The sequence below is a fragment of the Ctenopharyngodon idella genome, chromosome 13, assembly GCF_019924925.1.
Source record: "Ctenopharyngodon idella isolate HZGC_01 chromosome 13, HZGC01, whole genome shotgun sequence".
Classification (NCBI taxonomy): Eukaryota; Metazoa; Chordata; class Actinopteri; order Cypriniformes; family Xenocyprididae; genus Ctenopharyngodon; species Ctenopharyngodon idella.
In genome coordinates, this window is record NC_067232.1 from 22770275 (window position 1) to 22792486 (window position 22212).

Below are 22212 nucleotides of genomic sequence, written 5' to 3' on the forward strand. Positions count from 1 at the left end.
TGGCTGTTTCAAAATCTACTGAGATCCCTAACTAGACTGCATGTCTATGTGCTTTCTGAGACACTGGCTCTTTAATGATATTTTAAAAATATTTCAAATAAGTTTGCAAACACAGCTCTCAGTTATCACTAAATTGCATATCTTCGTTACAGCTAATTTTGATACATAAAATTTTGATTTTCTCTTCTTAATAATAAACTAAACATGTTAACTATTTAAAAAATCATGAGAATACTCATAAGCTTGTTTATTTTAATCTGTGAAGAGCCCCAGTTTCTGTTTCAGAAAGGTTAAAAACATCTTTGCAGCAGTAGTACAATATAAAATATCATATAGCCTATAAATGAGGGCCCTTCAATTCTTGTCTTGGGCAATGTGAGCGCTTGAAGTTACAAAGATCAATAATCATTGATTTTGCATGTCTTGTGGTATTCAGAAGTGTTGTCTTGGCAGGCAGCCACTGAAACAACTACTGTATTTTAGTTCCTGTCCATCCAGTTTTATGCTTGTAGTGTTTTGAGCTTGCAATTTTAGTAAGTTTGAATATCGTTCCCACAGGAATCAATCTGCCATCTGGTCCAGCAGAAAACGTGAGCAGGTCTCCATGGCCCAGTTCGGGGGGCAGAAGAACCCTCCGTGGGCGGCCCAGTTTGCCGCAACAGCGGTATCACAACCCGGGCACTCAGGACAGTCCCTGGACCTGAACAGTTTACACTGTAAGCCATCATAAATACTTACATATATACAAATACTTTGATTTAAATTATTGGCACTACTTTACTTTCAATACAAATTACTTAATTGTTAGTCTAAACATGCATTAATAAAGATCTCTAGCTCATGTAGCTCTAGCTCTCTAATTGTGAAGTTCAAAGCTCAAGATGTTTTTGTTTGGTTTACATTGGCAGGTCAAAGTTTGCTTTGTTTGATTGAATGTTGTCGATAGCAGTTACAATGTCACATGTTTCTCCCATAGCTTTAGGAGTACAGCAGCCGTCCCTCTTGGGAGCGTCTCCAATGTACACTCAGCAGTCGGCTTTAGCTGCAGCCTCCCTCAACACACAGTCAGCTGCAAACTACCAGCTCTCGCAGCAGACTGCAGCACTTCAGCAGCAGGCCGCTGCAGCCGCTGCCGCTGCATTACAGCAGGTGAGGCCCTGGCCGTGATCCACCACTGGAGGAATTGCACAATAAATCTTTTGGCTACGTTTGGAATAGCATTCTAACATACTAGACTTAATATTTCTGCAGTATGTAGTGTGTATACTGTTAACAGAATGCAAATTATTCTGGATTTCCACAAGATAACAATCAGCTGAATGTGCAGTAGCACACTATTTCCAGTGTGATGAATGACGCAATTACACTGGCTTTTAACAGGTTTTTGACTCATGATTGCTAAGAATTAAGCAAGACATAATTTTATGCAAAATGTGACAATAGAGATGCATACTACTGTTTAAAGCATTCACCATGGAATAATAGCTAGTATTATTATTTTCCAAAAATGGTAGTATTTGATAAATGAACTGGAAGCAATTACAGCAGATATTAATTTTTTTTATTATTCATTTTTGATTGGATTGCCAAGAATTAAGACTGTTGTTGTTTTTTTTTTTAATTAATTAATTTTTTTTTATACACACAATGTGACAACAGAATAGCATACTACAGTTTAAAGCAACAATACTAACATTTTTTTACTGTGGAATAATAGCTAGTATGGTACCTATTATTTAAAAAATAAATAAATAAATAGTATTTTGATAAATTAACTCAAAGCAATTAGAATTGCTTTAACCATAGTTTTTTTTTTTATTATTATTTATTTATTTATTTTTTTACATTTTTTGATTGGATTGCTAAGAATTAAGGCATAATTTTATGCAAAATGTGACAACAGAGTAGCATACTACTGTTGAATTATAGCTGGTATAGTACATATTTAAAAAAATAAATAAATAAATAGTAGTATAGTTAGAATAGCTTTTAGCATAAGTTTTTAACATTTTTTGATTGGATTGCTAAGAATTAAGGCATAATTTTATTTGTCAGAGTAGCATACTACTGTTTTAAGGCATTTATTGTGGAATAATAGCTAGTCTAGTACCTATTATTTTCCAAAAATGCTAGTATTTGATGAATGAACTGGAAGCAATTACAGCGGCTTTTAATGTAACATTTTTAATACATTCTTTAATTGTATTGCCAAGAATTAACAGTTTTATACAAAATCTGACAACAGAGTAGCATACTTCTACTGTGGAATAATAGCTAGGGTAGTACCTGTTATTTACAAAATGTGACTACTGAGTAGCATACTACTGTTTAAAGCGACAATACTGACATCTTTTATTGTGGAAAAATAGTTAGTATAGTACTTATTTTCCAAAAAAAGTAGTAATTATACAGTATATTCTGTGCACATAACACTGCACAGTAGCACCTAAACCTAACCTGATCTCATTCTGTTCATTGCGGTGTATACATTGCTTCCTCCTTCATTCTGAATTGTACTCATCTGCATTTTTAGCATGCTCAGTTGTTGCAGCGCTGTAACCTGAGCCCTTCCCCCTAGCCTGCAGTCTTGAGTCACTGGTGTGTTTTATTTTAGTCGCAGATCAATTCAGCCCTGCAGCAGTATCAGCAGCAGCAGCAGCAACAACAACAACAACAACAGCAGCCACCTCAAGGCCCCCCGCCACAACCTCCACCTCAACAAACCCTTTACAACGTCCCACATCAGGTACACACGCTCACTCTCATACACACCACCTCTTTCACATCACTTCTTAGCTTTCCTAAAGATAGTAGTTTGCACTAGTTTCATCATGAAGGTTTTCAGGATTGTTCGTTGTGATATCAGAAGGTCATGAATTTGATTCCCAGTGAGTTTATGTACTGGTAAAATGCATTTGCTTGAATGCACTGTAAGTCTCTTTGGATAAAAGCGCCTGTCAGGTGCGTAATTTGTATACATCATGACAGAAGAACTAAAAGGACTGCAGTCAGCAGAGTGGTTACTCGAAAGAGGGCAAGTGCTGCAGTGCATGAGTGCCTGTCTGCATTATTTAACTCTCAGGACTCACTTCCAGCCTCTCTCTTGGGTATACGTGGTCAGTTCTGATTGTGAATCCAAATACCATGTACTTTTCAATTCATATTTTTCTATTCTGTACTGGCTTCATTTAATTGTGGTTTAAAAAACGCTGATGGGGTCAGTAAGATTTAAAAAAATAATAATAATAATTTAATACTTTTATTTAGCAAAAATGTATTAAATGGTCAAAAAAAGTGACGGTGAAGACATTTATGATGTCAAAAATATTTCTATTTAAAATAAATGCTGTTCTTTTTGAACTTTTATATTCATCAAAGAATCCTGAAGAAAAAGTATAATACATTGATGATAATAATAATAATAATAAATGTTTCTTGAGCAGCAAATCAGCATTTTAGAGTGATTTCTGAAGGATCATGTGACACTGAAGACTGGAGTAATGATGCTGAAAATTCAGCTTTGACATCACAGAAATAAATGACATTTTAAAGTACATTAAATAGAAAACATTTATTAAACTATAATAATATTTCACAATATTACAGTTTTTACTGTATTCTTGATCAAATAAATGCAGCATTGGTGGACGTCTTACAAAAACATTAAAACATCTATATCAACCCCAAATTTTGAATGGGATAGTATAGTTATTGGAGCTTATTTATAGTTAACATGTAGAACATGTATTAAATCCAAAATGTACTCAATCTAGATTTGTTCATTCCACTTAATTTGTTGCTTATTTTTAATGTGTAATGTGTTCTTTTGATTTTTCCTTATTTCTGACAGCTTCCACAGCCCCAACAAGCCCTGTTATCACAGGTACACCGTGTTTCCAAATGCTGCGTTTGCATCACATTTGATTTTTTTTTTCTGGGAATCTCTCAATTTTTAAATGTGTAAAAAGAAGCAAGAGATTGCCAGATATGAAGAGTTTATGCTCTGACAGTGGTGCTATGTGTATTTTTCAGCCCCCTGTTGCCTTGCCCACCAGCCTGAGCTTGTCAAACCCGCAGCAGACGGCACAGATAACCGTGTCCTACCCGACCCCCCGCTCCAGCCACCAGCAGCAGACCCAACCTCAAAAGCAGCGTGTTTTCACAGGGGTTGTCAGCAAGCTACACGACACTTTCGGCTTTGTCGATGAGGATGTCTTCTTTCAGCTCAGGTGCTTTATAGTAAATGTGCAGGTTTGAGTTGTGAATCAGTCTTTTAAAGGCTGCGTTTACACTGCAAGTCTTAATGCACAGCTCTGATGTTTTGACGATGTCCAATTTTTTGTCCCGCCTGTTTACATTCGCTTTAGACACGACTGGTATCCGATATCTGTGTTTACATTAATCCCCGCCCAAAACGATTCTGTTGGCGATCGATTACTAGGCGACATCAGGGCTCGACAATAAGGACTGCCCGATGGCCCGGGGCCAGCGTGAAAGACTCTTGTGCCAGTTGATGGAACTGCTTATAAGCCTTGCCAATTCAAATATTCAAGCGCACGTAGATGTGAAAGTACCTCAGTACTAAGCGTCTCTCAGTTTGGTACTCGTGCGCTGTGTGATAAGTTTTGTGTGCACAGCAATACACATTCAAAGCGTGTGCCCAGAACGCCACGTCTCATAGCGTGCGAATACCCTTTCACGTATTCCTGAGCTTGCACGGACATTTTCACACAAAATTGTCAAATTGCCTGTCTTGTCGAGTATCATCGTAAAAAAACAGTCAGTTATGTCTTAAGTGAACATAAACGTGAGATAAGATGCATGTGTAACAGTATATTGAATCCGTGCAGCTCTTAAAGTGACAGCAGCCTAATATATCTGGTGCTGTTTGTTTTTATGTTAATCAAACAAAAGACAAAAAAAAAAATCACTCACTGCTCTTGACTGAATAACTTTAATAAGGGATAATCTATATTTATACACTGAAGACTATGCACCATTATTACTTGCCAGCATGGATAAGTTAAAGCTGTAATGTATGTTTGCAGGCAAAATTTGACTTAACAGATACAGACTGGAAAACAGTAACAGTTGTTATTTTATCTACATTTCGTTAGATCTAGAAAAGTAGCGTGTTAAGATTTATTTGAATGAATTCGAATTAAATTAACGAGAGAGAGAATTATCTGTGTAGCATCTCAATGCAATGGTGAAGCTGTGAGTTTATATAAAAACAGCGAAGTTATCACCTTGTTGCTAAGAAATGTAATGTTGCTTTCAGTAGCGAAGCTGTTTTATTTATTTATGCAATTCACGGGGCAGATGAAAACCAGTTTCTATGCTCCTGAATGTCTCTCTCTCTCTCTCTGTGTGCGAGTAGTGTGAGCGCAAACAGGCACATCTGCTTCATAATACAACATTAAAAAGCTATCTTGTGGGCAAACATGTCGCCCTTGCCCTGGTCAGCTGTCCAGATATCGGATATGTATCTGATTTAAAACCACATTTGGAAGTGGCTCAGAATGGATGTGAGAAAAATCAGATCTCTTGCAGATATTTGTGTTTACACGTGTGCAACAAATTCCGATCTCTGTCAGATGTGTTAAAAAATCGGATGTTTTTGTGCCAGTGTAAACGCAGCCCAAAGGTCAGGAGTGTAATTTGTGTGTGTGTTTTTGTAGTGCGGTTAAGGGAAAGACACCTCAAGTCGGTGATCGTGTTCTGGTGGAAGCGGTCTACAATCCCAACATGCCTTTCAAATGGAATGCCCAGCGCATTCAAACTTTACCTCAGCTGCCCAACCAAACGGTAAGCAAACCCACATGGTCTGAATGGATCCCTGGCAGATACAGTCTGATATGGTTCTGCATCCACAGTGTGTCATGATGCTGCTGTTGATTCCTGTGTTCTCAATCTCCATGTAGCACCAGCCGCCTCAGCCCTTACCTCAGGTTTCCCCACAGCTGTCCAGCTTTTACTCTGAAGCAGGAATGCCACGCTACTCTGACATGCATTCTGCGGTGGATTCAAGACAAAATGTAACCCACGCCACTTGACCCCTGTGCCCCAAATCCCCATGCTGTCCTTCTCCTCCTCCCCTTTATCTTCTGCTTGATCCACTCCTCCACTCTCCTGTTTCACAAACAGGCTTTAGTCACATGTCCTTGGGTTTCTTTTCGTCCACCCAAGACGAGTTGCTGTTGCTGCTTTTTCACACTTCCCTGTATTACAGCTCACAGCTTGCGTATTGGATTTGTAATTGAACATTTTTCAATCCATAGATTCCATCTTTAGCTAATTAGCACCTGCTGTGCTATTAATGCACTTTGAAATGGAGGGATGCTGTAGTTTTTTTTGTGTGTGTGTGTGTGACATTTTTTCAATTACCCAAACTAAATATTTAAAAAAAAAAATTAAAAATTTAGTTTTTTTTCCCCCCTTTAAATTTTATACCAAAATATCAGTAGTACAAATACCAGTGAAATTTTGCCTTTTATAATGATTAACACTAATTACCTTAAGCTAATTAGTTTAAATATATATATATATATAGATATATGTAAATGTTAATAAATTAAATTAAAATAATGGCATGTGGGTGCAAATATTTATCAAATAAACACTGTTTAAATTTTCTTTAAGCTTTTATTTTTATAAAATGAAGAACAAAGAAAGTCTGGTATTGTTACTACTGCTATTTTTGTTTGTTTATTAAACATGATAATGAATTACCTGTACTTTTGACATTTCTACACCTGGACACAATTGTCACACTGAGCAGGTGCATGTTGATAAAGCAAATGCAGACTGCTGTCGGTTTTGTTTTATGTAACTAACAATAATTTTGAGACTCCTTTTGAAATGCCCAGAATGCTTGCCTTGCATTTTCTCTTGAAAGAAACTCTTTTTTTATTTTTCTTTCAACAGGGGCCAAAAGTGGTAAATGGTAACAGCAGTGCTTCTACTTCCTCAGTGTCCAGCTTTTTCTAACCATTTATTTTCTTTTTACTGGGTTTAGTGCTTCTCACTCATTTAGGCACCTTTTCCTCCCATCCTTTAAAACAGGTTATCTAAACTTTATGTATTGGAGACGGATTAATGTTATTTATTTAAAGGCTTGTTTTATAGCCCCTAGTTGAAAGCTGTCATACATATTTTGATGTTTTTTGATGAATTAATATACAGTAATGTTTTTGTTTTTTGTAGATGTTGATTTGTTGTCTGAACTAGGGCTAGTCGATTTAATTTAATAAATTAATAAATGTAATTAATTTCCACAAAAACAATGCCAGTTTGGTTGAAATTTACTACCTTCCTTTAATTGAAGGGGAAAAACAAGACATTGAGACATTTCAGGCTAAATACATGATTTTTGATGTCAAAATATCATTAAGGTTATAAATTGAAAATAGAGACATAGATTTAACTGTATCGCCCAGCTCTAGTCAAGCACTAGTTCATTAAAATGATATTGTGATTTTTCTGCTCTATAATCTTGATGGTTGTACATACTAGCAAACCCATCTCTTTTTCTTCGTCTCATCTTTTCAGAGCCAGCCGCCAGGCCCGAACATGATGAAACCAGGTCCCACCATGATGCAGTCTCTACCCCCGCCAACCACGTTCAGCGTCCCGGCCCAGGGACCTCCTCCATCTCTTCTGCAGGCCCAGCTCTCAGCTGCCTCTCTGGCCCCACTGCTGCAGAACCCACCACAGCCACTGCTTCCCCAGCCACCCCCTAAAGGTGCATCAACCCCCTCGACCTTTTGCAGAGTCACGCTTTTACAGAATCAAATCTGATCTCCCATTTCTCTCTCTGTGCCGTGTGTAGACTCTGTGTTCTCAGGGGGTTTGCTGCAGCCCCCGGTGCGGATGATGCCTCAGCCACAACAAGTGAGGCGCGTGGACCCCTCACCTCGCTTCCCCAGCCGCAGTGACCGACCTGAACTCATCCTGAGGAAGGATGACCGCAGGTCAGTGCTCAAACATACACCTGAGAGTTAGGCTGCGGTAGTCGGTGTTACACGCTGCAACGATTACATTACTTGGCCATCCCTGTCGTTTATCTATTTTATAGATATAAAAACCATTTAGTTTAGTTGGGCAAGGGCTCTACAATTATAAACTGAAAGCGTCTGCTCTGCTCCATAAAGTATGAGCTGCGTAGTCGCAGACCAGTCGATAGGCTATAGACTACTTCAGCAAAAACGAATACTAATGTAGCTAAGTAAAAGGTCCTCAAAACAGTTACAGAAGACAAGTAAACAGTCAGCAATACTATAAGGACAAAGAAACTAATTACAAACAAAAATGGAAAAATAAATACAACAGTACAAAAATACAAATTAAATGAACTTTGCTTTAAGTTTTTCAGGAACTGTACTAACAGTGGTATTCAGATAAATAATAGCCAACAACAGAAACTAATTAAAGTAATCAAATGTAAAATAACACTGCATAGTCTTCACTGTATACATTAAAAATAGATTAATCCTTAATAAAGCTACACAAGTTATTCATTCAAGAGCAGTGAGTGATTTTCATATTGGTCTTTTGTTGTTTGATTAACATTAATGGCACAGACTAAAGCAGTAATATTGGGCTGCTGTCACTTTCAGACCGAATGCACAGATCCAATATACTGTTACTGTATTTTTCTTTCTCAACTGTTTATATTCACTTAAGACATAACCGACTGTGTTTATGAGGATACTTACCAAAATGGCGTTTTGACATTTTTGTGTGAGCGCCACAGAGAAAACTGACGCATGCAAAATCGGGTTAAATTTAAATAATTTTGTTTTCCGCTGCAGATATACACTTTTCAAAATAAAATATTTAATTTTTTTTTTTTTTTCAAAATGTAACAGTAACATGATGGTAATTTAAACATAGCCTTTGTAAAAATATAAAGCAAACATTAAATGTGCAAAAAAAAATTGTAACGTGTAAACAACTAGTGTTTTCTAAGTCGATTAGCAGCGGCAGTATTGTTTAATCGACTAGTCGGCTAGTCTCGCATATCCCTACCCATGACATCCCTACTAAGATTACAATTGCTTCAACCAGAAAAAATATTGGGTATTGAGAATTTTTATGTGCTCAGAGCTCTACATGCTCATTCTTTATTTTGCCTCTGTTTGTGTAGTCGGGAAAGAGAGAGAGAGCGAAGAAGATCAAGAGAACGTACACCCACAAGGAAACGTTCTAGAGACCGCTCTCCTCGTAGAGAACGTTCTCCAAGACGGCCACGCAGAGTTGTCCCAAGATATACTGTACAGTTCTCCAAATTCTCTCTCGATGGGTAAGTTAATTGTTTTAGAGGAAGTATCTTGACAGATATCTTGAGATGCAAATTAGGTATAGTTTTTGTTTTGTTTTGTTTTTTGTTTTGTTCACTTGAGTTCAGCCCAGACATGGGAGAATGAAATTGTTTCTCTACAGGTCCAGGCAATAATTCAACAATAATGTTACCAACATGACAACAATATAATAGAAAGGTCATTTTGCGTACCAAATATCAGCAACACAATCCAACAGATAAGGCAGCCTATGGCTCGTGAACCAAACCTGGCTCTTTGACAAAAATAATGTGATTCGCCAGTCTTACCAACAAATGATAGATAAAAAAATCAGACACATCACTAGAGATTAGCTTTCTGCAGAAAATATGACTGTCTTTTTCTGTTCCCTGCAGTTACAACTGTGACGTGATGGAGTTGCGGCGGAGGTATCAGAGCCTCTACATCCCCAGTGACTTTTTTGATGCTGTGTTTACCTGGGTGGACGCCTTCCCCTTAACAAGACCTTTCAACTTTGGAAACTACTGTAACTTTCACATCATGCATAAAGAGGTAGACTCTCTTGTGAAGAACACAGCTGTGCTGGACCCACCTGATGCCAATCACACCTACAGCGCAAAGGTAATGCCTCTCATCTTTTTCCTAATAATTTAATACTTTTTTCCAGGTTTGATTCAGCAGTTTTTGACGGTCATGATTAATTTTGATGTTATAGGTGATGCTGCTGGCCAACCCTAGTCTAGATGAGCTGTATCATAAGTCCTGTGCTCTGGCAGAAGATCCAGCAGAGCTGAGAGACTCCTTCCAGCACCCTGCCCGCCTCATCAAGGTACAGCTCTCTGAATTACACTACTAACTGCAACAAACTAACTAGGTTTGTGTAATCAGCTTGCATTATGTAATCATTAACTTATGTGCTATTTAATGTAAATTGTTTTGCACTGATACTGTAGTATTTCACAGGGATGGACATCATTACAGTGTCGGGGACTGTAGCTATTATAATCCTGCCAAACATTCTTTTAAATGGCAACAACAGTGACAACTGACTCTTTTATTGGGTCTGGTTTTTGTAGACCATTAAAAAACAGTTCCTCAATAGAGTTCTAAACCTTGAACTAAACTGAACTGAACCAAACCAACCAGCTCAAAAATAAAATCTTACTGACCCAGATTTTTAAACGTTAGTGTGTATACCATCATTTACTGACCTCTGAGCTCATGTTAGCTCTGTCTGAAATGTTTCCGTCTGGCATTTTTACTTCCAGAATCCTGCTATTGTAATTTATTAAATGTCATATACACTGAAACTCATTTTCTTGTTCCCCTGGACACTGAAAAATGTTTGTCCACTCCTGTGTTTGATGTGGGGTGTTTCTAACGGTGTTGGGGAGCTGACTGTGATGTCTCTGTCCTATTCCATTGCTGAACGCTTTGCTGTGTGGAATAAGCTCGTCTGATGTTGTCTCTCCCTGTGTCCGCCGCATACGCCGCCTTCAAGAGCACTCAGCAGCTTCCCAGTGTTGCGTAACCCATTTGAACTCCTCTGTTTTCAGTTCCTGGTGGGGATGCGGGGCAAGGACGAGGCCATGGCCATCGGGGGTCACTGGTCTCCCACTTTGGACGGGGCCGACCCGGAAAACGATGCCTCGGTCCTTATAAAGACAGCCATTCGTTGTTGTAAGGCTCTGACAGGCATTGATCTGAGTTTATGTACGCAGTGGTAAGTACAGCTTCTTTCTCGATTTGTGCCGACGCATCTACATGTGTGCATCTTTAATATTAAAAAAAAAAAAGGCCCAGCAGACAACATCCAAAAGTCTGTGACCCGCTGCATGGTTTTGATACAGCAGTGTATCTCCTGACATGTTTGATGCTTTTGTGTTCATAATTTTTTTTTTTTTTTTTGCAATGTTTATGCTAATGTGTGTGGCAGTCCTGCCTCTATATCTATATATGTGGTGAATGCATTGATTCTTTTGCTCCGAGAGCAGAGCCAGAGGAGTCGCCGCCGCCATTGTTACTTTCTGTTCTCTCTGACCTTTGCCTTGTGTTAAATATCTTACATATTTAACTTGCTTTCACTGTGTCTGAATCTGTCCTTCTCTCACACCCCCGGGGGTTCGTAAGCTATCTTTCACAAGCAACCGGTTCAGACTCACGGGTGCCGATGGGAGGGGCCTGGCGCAAAGGGGGAGGGGTCATTGTAGTTTTTGTTTAGCTGTCGATATTGTCTGTCGACCTCCCTGATGCGTGGCTGCCGTTCATCCTGAGAAACCCCCCGTGGAGTTCCGCAGACTGTATTTTCATATGCGTTTCATTCGGGGGGTCGAGGGGATCGCAGCTTTCTCTGTGTGTGTGTGTGTTGGGGGAAATGGGTGATGTCTCACAGAATGTTTCTTTCCAACGCGCTTCTTCCTTTGCGACAGGTATCGTTTTGCAGAGATACGCTATCACCGCCCTGAGGAGACTCACAAAGGGCGGACAGTCCCCGCACATGTGGAGACAGTGGTTTTATTTCTCCCGGATGTTTGGCATTGTCTTCCTACCCGCTCAGAGTGGGAGGGGCTGTCCCGTGGACTCAAGGAGCAGCTGGCAGAGAAACTCTTGGCTGAACGGAAGGAGGCTGATGGAGAACAGGCACTGAACGCTAATCCCTCTCTTCTCATTTCCGCTTCTCACAGGCACAGGAATAGACAAACAAAACAGTCAGAAAACACAGAAAGAAACAGACAAGTATCACAGGCATCATACAGATCCCACTTTTACCATCCCTTCCTCTCATCCCTGTCTCATCCCTGACCCTCCACCCCATTTCTTCCTGCTCTCCCTCTGTCACGCAGTCTCACACACAGCGGAAGAGCTTAGATCCTACTTTATGACACCTGCGTCAACTGGTAAAACAGCTTCCAGCTCTGCTGAATACATGATTGATGGCCTGATTGAGATAACTCTAAATTTCCAACAAACTTAAAACAAATCTGATCTGAAATTTGATGCATGAACCAATGAGAACAATTGAGAAATGAATGCTGGAATCTGGAGAGCCAGTTGCGTTTATGATGTTTGTGTGTTTTTTAGATTGTTTTGTTTCCTGTTCGAAATTCAGTATCTGCCGAACTCTCTGAGTTCTGTCTCTTGTCTGTCTCTTTTTTTATTTTATTTACACTTTTCTCTGATTGGACTGTGTCTAGACCCTTTGTGGATGTGATTTTTCCAGGGAGATTGTTTATCCGAGGACAGTTCTGGTTAGGTGTTTAAGAAAACAAACTAAAAAGAGTACATGTGGGCCAGAAAAAACAGCAATTAACATAGACGTAGGGTTTGGAGACCTTCTCTGAGTGCATCTGTCCCATGTCCATCTCTTAAACCCACTGTCATTGATTATCTTTTTGTATTCCACAGAACTGGCATTGATTGGCTGATGAGTGGGATATGGATCTGTTTCTGAAAGCTATAGAGCTTCCTAGCAGTGGAAAATTTTTTTTACCCAATCAAGAGCTCAGTAGGAGGAGACAATGAGAGACAGTTGTGACCTTGCTTCTTGCACGGATCAACTTTTGTTTCAGAAAACTCCTATGGAGTCCAAGAGTGGTGCGCTAACACGCTGTTGTCTTTTCTCTCTTCCTCTCTCTTTCACATAACGTGCATAGGAGGAGGATGATAAAGACGAAGATGATTCAAAAGAAGTCACTACGCCAACTCACTGGTCGAAGCTTGATCCGAAATCCATGAAGGTGAGATTCCCACAAGCAGCTTATCAGACCAAACTTTTTAGCGTCTTGTCATCTTGTACATCTATATAAAAATCTTAGTGACCTCAAAACTTTGAATGGTAGTGTATTTGTTAAAAAAAAAGTATGAACATTTGATATCATGGAGTGTTTAAAGAATTAGTTCACCCAAAAATGAAAATTCTGTCATTAATTACTCACCCTCATGTCGTTCAAACCCGCAAGACTTTCGTTCATCTTCAGAACACAAATGAAGATCTTTTTAAAGAAATCTGACAGCATTTTGTCCCTCCACAGCTGGAACTTTGATGCTTCAAAAAGTTCATAAAGAGATGGTAAAACTAATCAATATGAATTGAGCGGATTAGTCCAAGTTTTCTGAAGAGACTCGATCACTTTATATGATGAACAGATTGAATTTAGGCTTTTATTCACATATAAACTTTGAACATACACAAGCTCAATCGAAACTGAATGACGAGATCAAACTTGCTGTGTAACATACGAGAACAAAACCTCATTGGTTACGCAACACGTTTGAGCTTCCACAAGAGGTTTGTTCTCGCGCGTCATTCAGGTTTGGTTGAGCTTTTGTGTATGTTCGCTGATAAATGTTTATATGCGAGTAAAAGCCTAAATTCAATCTGTTCATCATATAAAGTGATCGAGTCTCTTCAGAAAATTTGGACTAAACCGCTTAATTCATATGGATTTGTTTTACGATCTCTTAATGAACTTTTTGAGGTGTCAAAGTTCTAGTTGTGAAGGCTGTCTATCAAGGAACAGAAAGCTCTCAGATTTCATCAAAAAGATCTTCGTTTGTGTTCTGAAAATGAACTAAAGTCTTATGGGTTTGGAACGACATAAGGGTGAGTAATTCATGACAAAAGCTTAATTTTTGGGTGAACTAACCCTTTAAGGGGATGATGAAACTTAATTGCACACAGGTCAATGACTTGCGAAAGGAGTTGGAGAGTCGTACACTGAGCTCTAAAGGGCTGAAATCACAGCTGATCGCTCGCCTCACCAAACAGCTGAAGGTGGAGGAGCAGGTGGAGGAGTCCAAGGAGCCTGAGAAACCTGAACCTCCTAGCGTGGAGGAGGATGAGTCCTGCAGACTGGAGGATGACCGAGAGGTGAGAGAAGACCAGAGGATCCTGCTCTTATTGAGAGCCTTTCTAAATCAATCGCATGCAAACATGGAAAAAATGTTTTCTTATAGGAAGAGGAGCGAAAGCGTCAGGAGGAGCAAGAACGTCAGCGCAGGGAGAGACGTTATGTTCTGCCAGATGAGCCCACCATTATCGTCCACCCCAACTGGGCTGCCAAGAATGGCAAATTTGACTGCAGCATCATGTCCTTGAGTGTACTGCTAGACTACAGACTGGAGGATAATAAAGAGCACTCCTTTGAGGTGAGGATCACTGTGTAGTTGCTGCATATTAATGATTTTTAAAAAAAAAAATCACATTGCCTATGAACTACAAACAGGTTTTAGGACATTTCGCTTGACTTCAGTTGATATAATTACAATATTCTGCTTTCAGCTATACTTTTGTAAATGGTTGCCTTTATTAGTCAAAGGAGGCACGTAACCTTCAGAAAATATTCATCCAGAGCTAAAACTAAAACTACACTAAAAAAGAAAATTGAAATAAAATAAACAGTTCCCAAGGTTCAATTTTCATGGTAGTCCACTGTATGAAGAATTTTTGGGTATAATATATCACAGTTTACTTTATTTTGCTATCCTCACTTACATAAATGAACTATAGTGTCCTGTACCTACTAGTAAAAATATATCAAAAATATCAAAAGTGTCTGAATAATTTTTGGTTTGACTGTACATTTCTCATTGCCATTTAGTTTAACTTGATGTACTAAAATAACTATAACTGAAATAAAAATGAATAAAAACTATATAGACAATTTTAAAAAGAAATCTAATAAAAATGACAAAAACACCCAGGAAAATGACTAAAATATTAACTAAAATAATGAGAATTTAAAATATAAAAATAAAATTTAATTCAAAATATTAATAAAAACTAAAATAGTATCTCAATGATGCTATAAAAAAACCCACTATTTTTGGTATCTGTTTCAGGTGTCTTTGTTTGCTGAATTGTTCAATGAGATGCTTCAACGAGACTTCGGCTACAGGATCTACAAAGCACTCGCTTCTCTTCCGGGCAAGGATGAGAGGAAAGATAAAAAAGAGAAAGCTAAAAAAGAGGCAGAACGGAGAGATGTAAAGAAGGAGAAGGATGAAGAAAATGGAGAGCCGGTCACAAAGAGAATGCGAGAGGAGGATGAGAAGAGGAAGGTGGGGAAATACTTAAAGAATTCCTATGACCATGAAAAACTTGGAAATATCAGGATATTTTAAAGCTGTTTCCTGAAAGAGTCGTGTAAATTATTCAAATCTTGGGTAACACTTTAGTTTAGGGTCCATTTCTAACTATCCCTTAATCATCCATTAACCTTCCCTTAATCCTACCCAATACCTAAACTTAACAAGTACCTTACTATTAATAAGCAGTAATTAAGAGTTTATTAAGAAAAACGTTGTAGTTAATAGTGAGAATTGGACCCTAAACTAAAGTGACAAAATCTTAAAAAGTCATGAAAATTTCTGTAGTGAATATTGATCAGTGATTGTAGTTATACTTTGCTCCAAACATTCTTTCATCGGCTAGATTTTTTCATGAACATGTTCATTTGGCATCCTGAACAACTGGAAAAGATGTGGGGGAAAAATTCACACAGATTTGTCATTGTCCTGTTTGGATTGATTCTGTGATTCATTCAGATGTCCCTTAAATGCTCTGGCGTTGTGATTTGTTCAAATGAATTGCATTTTCAAGCAAAACTAAGCCCCTCAATTTGTGTCTCCTGGGTAAAGGATGAGGAGAAAGAGAGAGGTATTAAGAGAGAAGAATCCAAAGATGATGATGATAACGAAGATGGCAGCAGCAACAACAACGCTGATGAATATGACCCCTTGGAGGCAGAAGAAGCAGACGACTATGATGACGATGGTAAAGGTCACACTGTTTCATAAGCAAATGCACCTGGATCCTCAAACACACTTTTGATCGTGAATTGCATGGATCTGTTTTAAAATTAAGCAAAATCAAAGTGACATGAAAATATTCATATGCTAAACTAATCCTTTGTGCTCCTCAGATAAAGATGACGAAGACTCCAATGGCAGGGACAGAAGAGACGATCGTCGAGATGACCGGAAATCCAAAGAAAGATCATCTAAAGATAAAGTAACAACAGATCTCCTTTTACAGCACTAAATATTTCTAGTAGTGAGAGGAGTGGTATACTTTAATATTTCAATCTGTCTGCAGGATGAGAAGAAAAAGCAGATGGTGACGTTTAACAAGGATCTGTTGATGGCCTTTGTGTACTTCGACCAGAGTCACTGTGGCTACCTGCAGGAGAAGGACTTGGAGGAGATCATGTACACACTGGGCTTGCATCTCTCCAGAGCTCAGGTGCTGCTTCTGTGCAGTATTTCACATTTACTTCTTACTTGGGAAGGTTCCAGTTCCAAGTTTTGGAACTTTGGACAGTTCCAGTAATTTACTCATTATAATGCTTATGTATTTCTTAAAATCTGTCTTAACTTGCTCATTCATTTCTATGGGGAATATGAAGAGAAATATTTGAGTGGATTTGACAGTTTTTATTGGGAAAAACAGAATTTTTCAGATTCTTAACTGTATCTTAACTGAATTGTTTGTATTAACAGCAGTCTTCTTTTAGCTTTTGGCTAATAAAAATAATAATAATAGTAAATATAATATTATGAATATGTAGTAATAATAATAATAATAATAATAATCATTATTATTATTATTATTATTATTATTATTATTGTTATCTTGCTTATTCAATTTAACAATTATATTGTTATTATTATCAATATTGTTACATTGAATAAGCAAGATGACAACAATAATAATAACAGTAATAATAATTATTATTAATACATTTAATGTTATGTGTTGGAATAATATTAATTGTTGTTGTTGTTGTTGTTGTTGTTATTATTATTATTTTTATTATTATTACTCCATAATTTTTTTTACTACAATTGTTATTTTCTATCATTATTATTATTATTATTATTATTATTAATAATAATAATAATAATAATAATAATAATAATAATAATATTATTATTATTATTTTCTATAATAACAATTATGTTAATTATAATAATTAAATATAGCATGAATATATTATTTTAATAATAATATTAACTAATTGTTTTTAATATTGTTAATACTAATCTACACTATTATTATTATTATTATTATTATTATTATCATCATCATCTTTTTTTATTCAAAATAACAATTATATTAGTTTTTAATAATCTAATATAACAAATATATTATTTATTATTGTTGTTTTTAATATTGATATTAGTAATAAAAATAAGTGTCAATCGTATTGCTAACACTTTACATTAAGGTCTTGTTTGTTAACATTAGTTAATGCATTAACTAGAAGTAACAAGGAGCAACATATTTTTACTGCATTTATTAATCTTTGTTCATTTTACTTAATAAAAATGTTCAGGTTCATGTTAGTTCACAGTGCATTGATGTTAACAAATACAACTTTTGATCTTAAAAATGTTGAGATTAACATTAGCCAAGATTAAGAAATTCTTTAGAAGTATTGTTCATGTTAACTAATGTAGTTAGTTAACAATGAAACCTTATTGTAAAGTGTTACCATAATATTAGTACTATTATTTTCTTGTTTATTCAGTTTAACTATTATATTAGTATAAGTGAATAAGATAAAATGTAAGCAATGATGTTTGTCGCTTGACAATGTGTTACCTGCATTTTGTTAGTTGCAATATTTATTACCAGACTAACATATCTTGTTTGTATTTTTTCCAGGTGAAGAAATTGTTAAACAAACCATTGGTTAAAGAGTCCTGCCATTATCGCAAGCTGACGGACAGGCCTAAGGACGAGCCTAGCCCCACGTTGACCTCTGATGCTCAAATAGACAACCTTTTAGGTGTGCAAAGAGGATGATGGCTGGAACTGACGAGCTTATTTGTAACACTAGAGCACATACCCATGATGCTAGAGTAGACTGAAACCCTCTGTGTGTGCCCACAGGTAACCAAATCTTGCTGCCCGGTCAGAAGATCAAGCGGGAATCGGAGGAGAGAGGTGAGTCAGGTAGCCTGATCGACTACAAAGGAGCCATAGTGGACGTGGGAAGCATGATGCAGAAGCTGGAGAAGAGTGAGAAAACCCGTGAAGAAATTGAGCAGAAGCTCATGCAGCAGGACATTAAAATGGGTAACAATCTCACTTGTCTCGTTTTTATTGTATTTGAACAACTATGTCTAAATTTTTATGAAGATGTTGATTTGGTCAGTATCAAAACTCAAATTGTGCTTTTATAATTCATCAGCTGAGCTCAACAATAAGGATTTTTTTCTTCTGGACCCAATTGTATTTTTATTTTTAGCATTTTTGTTTATATTTTATTTAAATTTAGGTTTTCTTTAAAAAAAAATCCACTAAAATTAATATTTTGTAGATATTATAGAATATTTTTTTTATTTTTTTTTTTTCATAAAATAATTATTATTGGTCACACTTTACGTCTGTCTGTGGGTTTTGTGAATATTTAACCAATGGAAAGTATTAAAAAGAGCTTGTGACTAAACTTCGTAACTTCATAGGATCCTCAAACTGTCGGTAAAACCTCATAACTCCACCCCGCCTCAATTGTGAATGAAGTGTTAGACATTCTCTGCTTGTTTGCAATGAAAAACAAATTCAGTATTCCTCAAAATGAATAAAAACAGTGAAATGCAAACGCAGAATATTATGCAAACCTGCAAGAATTAAATATGATAAATAATGCAGAAATACTTTATGTATTTAATCTCACTTTAACCAATGTCTTTAACCTTCGATCATCCAATTCATCCATACTAAAATGACTTTAGATAAACATCACATTTGTTTCATTTTTTTTTTCCTGTTTTTATTACTAAAGTGCTTTCTTCTCCTGGATCATGTTCTTCTACAGTCCAGAATGGCATCACAGCTGAAAGATTTGTTTGAACTACCCTCTACTGTACAGGCATGCAATTGCATTTCCTTCAGTCTGAGGCTTATCCCCCCCAAAAAAATAAATAAATATATATATATATATATATATATATATATATATATATATATATATATATATATATATATATATATATATATATAAAATAAAAAAATAAATAATTTTTTTTTTTTATTATTAAAAAGCAAATAAGCCTAGCCCAGGTGATGAAAAAGTAACATAATGCATAATTACTTTACATAAAAAGTAACCAAGTATCACAATTAGTTACTTTTTTAGGGAGTAATGCATTACTTTTAAAAGTAACTTTCCCCAACTCTATATATAAAAGGCTAATGATTTATGTATTGGAGTAGCGGAGAAGTGTCTTAGTCTAGCATTTGTCATCGAGTCATAGCCAGTACTGTCTTAAATAGCCTGTGTGTAGCACTTCATCTTTAATAACATGATATTTTGGCCAAATGACGGAAAAATACTGAGCACCCACATAGCTGCTATATAAACTTTATAACCTGTCAGTTGACAAAAAACGTAATGAGTTGCACTTACTGCCTCAGATGCGGCCATGTCTGAAATGCTCTAAAATTCACTGGTCATTTGAGCTTGATTTTGGTAAAATGTTAATAAAATAATGACACATGCAAGTGTCTGACCATATATAAAGCCACAATGTAAACTTTGAGAACACAGTGTTATTTAAATGAAAAAATAGTGTTTTCCTGAAAAGTTTTGTTTTTGGAGATACAAGGTTTCTGCCCGACAGCAACGATTTTGGTGGAAAATTTGGTTAATTCCATAAACTGAAAAACAACACATTTTTGTAACCTCAATACCATTAAATGTGCTAATTAAAACTTTTCGTTTTGTAGAGGAGGATTCGAAGAATATTTCAGAGCTAGAAGCAGCTAACCGCAGCCTTCAGAGGGAGCTGGACGAGGTGAAGAACAATCTCAGAGAGACCGAGAACAACCTGAGAGCCTCAGACCAGCAGAAAGGCAGCTATGAACAACAGCTCCACAGCACAGTGTCCAGCCTCGACACCATCATGAAGGAGATACAGGGGGTTTTAACAAACGTATGAACCTTTATTATTTACTGTGTGAAATGTAGTAAATGGTGAGCAGGACTATTAAAACTGTTAAGTGTTTTTAAATACATAATTGATGTGTTTTTTTTTTTATTTTTGATGCAGGGTGACCCTTCAGAAGACGGTGACCCAAAAACTCAAGCTAATGGCTCAGATGAGTGATCTTTCCTCTCCAGCTCATCCACATCTGATCTCCTTTCAAATTTGTAAATAAGCTTAAAACTAACACAATACTGAAGCTGATTTCATTTTGATTTTTTTTTTTTTTGTTGTTGTTGTTGGTTTCTGTGTACAAAGTTTTAATAATAATGGAGGTGAACTCCCCATTTTGTCATAATTCTATATTTAAAAATACATCTTTGACAAGTTAATTTTATCAGTCAAATGATTACATTTAACAAGCTCATGCTTAGAAAATTTGTTTGAATTATGTAAAATTGTTTGGTTACTTGTTAATCCACTTAAGCTTTTTGGCCTTTTTCAACAGTTGCTAGTAATTTTAACATGTTTTGCTTTATCAGCATATTTCCTTGTTGAAATAATACACAACTTGTGCCAGTACGTGAATTATTAGCAGAGTTTATTTAGCAATAAAAGTGTTATTTATGTTTAAATCAAACTAAGTTTAGAAACAGCAATTAGGATTTTATTAGGATCCACAATGAGCTGCTTTTTGATTCCTTTTCATTGTTTCCGTGACAAACAGTGATCGATAAACATGTTTTGTTTAATATATCTTTTGTTTGTTTTGGTCACATCTGCGCATGCATTTAAATTAGCGCATGCATATCAGCTTAATTCCTGAATAATATTCTTTCAGACTTATTTTTTTACTTAATTTGATCTTGATGCTTTGTTCTGTGATCTCTGTGTAATCCTACCAGGGTAGCTTTGTGTGAATGGGGCCATGTTCTTTGTTGTTGCAAACAAAACCAAGGCAGTTACCCTGTTAAAGATGCACTGACTGAGGTCGAGTCCATTCTGAGTCCTGGGTACTTCATATCAGAGTGATTGTAATGTGTCAGAATAGCGTGAGTCGGATATTGTGTGTTTTTCCAGTAGTGTGTTATCCTGGAATTGTTTGGAAGGCAGTGAATTTTTTTGTTTTTTATGTTTTTCCTGTTGTTGGAGCAGAATGATTACAGTGGGTGGTTTCTGCTGAGTGGAAATGAGCCCAAAGCAACCAAGTGCATTTTATTTTTCTATTCTGGTGTACTTTATGGTTGTCCCGGTAAATGAAAATAAATAAAGTGCTTCATTTTAACATTTCACTCAGTTAATTTTGGGGTTTTTCTCCATTTGTTTTGGATTTACATGGGTTTTGGGAACTTTGCAATGCCAGTTTTTCCCAGTAGACGGCAGCATTTGTTTGATCTGGGCTGGAGGAATCATGCATGCACTTTTTATGGGTGAAAACTACAAGGAATGGGTTTAATAAACACAATTATACTTCTTGTCACAGGCTTGTTGACAATTGTAATAAGTAAAGTGTTTTGATGATTTTACTTTGACTGCAGGATGTTTGTCTCTGAAAAAGGGGAATTGCTTGGGCCATTCTGAAATGGTGCATGCGTTGGTCTTGTCACACAGGCATTTAAATAATTGGATATTTTATATTAAATGTTTTAACTACTGTGTACTAACATTTAAATCAATCATTTGATACAATGTATTTATTGTGTGGATACATGTATTTACATTGTACTTATATTTAAAATGATATGTATGTAATTACAGCTGTAATTAATTTCCGTAATTACATCTATAGTTACACTGTTGACCCTTCCCTTACAATTTAACCTACCCTTAAACATAACCATACCACCAAACATGTCCCTAACCTTACCTGTATCCCACCTCAATAGCAGCAAAAGTGTTTTGCAATACAACATGAATATGATAAATAAATCGTACCAAAAAGTTTCTTTTTTGTAAGTACATAGTAGTTAAAGACACT

At 36.5% G+C, this 22212-nt stretch overlaps 1 protein-coding gene across 2 annotated transcripts in view; it reads left to right on the forward strand.

The window, feature by feature from the left end:
- Positions 1–21526, forward strand: part of ccar1 (cell division cycle and apoptosis regulator 1) — a 22487-nt gene extending 961 nt beyond the window's left edge. Inside the window, exons 2-26 of one of the 2 annotated variants that reach the window (XM_051916929.1) lie at positions 559–716; positions 977–1149; positions 2615–2746; positions 3851–3883; positions 4033–4229; positions 5682–5808; positions 5925–6038; positions 7552–7744; positions 7832–7973; positions 9149–9304; positions 9698–9923; positions 10018–10131; positions 10859–11025; positions 11732–11942; positions 12956–13039; positions 13984–14172; positions 14259–14450; positions 15144–15362; positions 15942–16077; positions 16226–16314; positions 16399–16545; positions 17971–18094; positions 18199–18384; positions 20038–20243; positions 20361–21526. In XM_051916929.1, the coding sequence (XP_051772889.1) occupies positions 559–716; positions 977–1149; positions 2615–2746; positions 3851–3883; positions 4033–4229; positions 5682–5808; positions 5925–6038; positions 7552–7744; positions 7832–7973; positions 9149–9304; positions 9698–9923; positions 10018–10131; positions 10859–11025; positions 11732–11942; positions 12956–13039; positions 13984–14172; positions 14259–14450; positions 15144–15362; positions 15942–16077; positions 16226–16314; positions 16399–16545; positions 17971–18094; positions 18199–18384; positions 20038–20243; positions 20361–20417 (3772 nt within the window). In that variant the 3' untranslated portion in view covers positions 20418–21526. The remainder of the gene's footprint in view (positions 1–558; positions 717–976; positions 1150–2614; positions 2747–3850; positions 3884–4032; positions 4230–5681; positions 5809–5924; positions 6039–7551; positions 7745–7831; positions 7974–9148; positions 9305–9697; positions 9924–10017; positions 10132–10858; positions 11026–11731; positions 11943–12955; positions 13040–13983; positions 14173–14258; positions 14451–15143; positions 15363–15941; positions 16078–16225; positions 16315–16398; positions 16546–17970; positions 18095–18198; positions 18385–20037; positions 20244–20360) is intronic. The other variant, XM_051916930.1, reaches the window with a different exon arrangement.
- Positions 21527–22212: the final 686 nt, after the last annotated feature.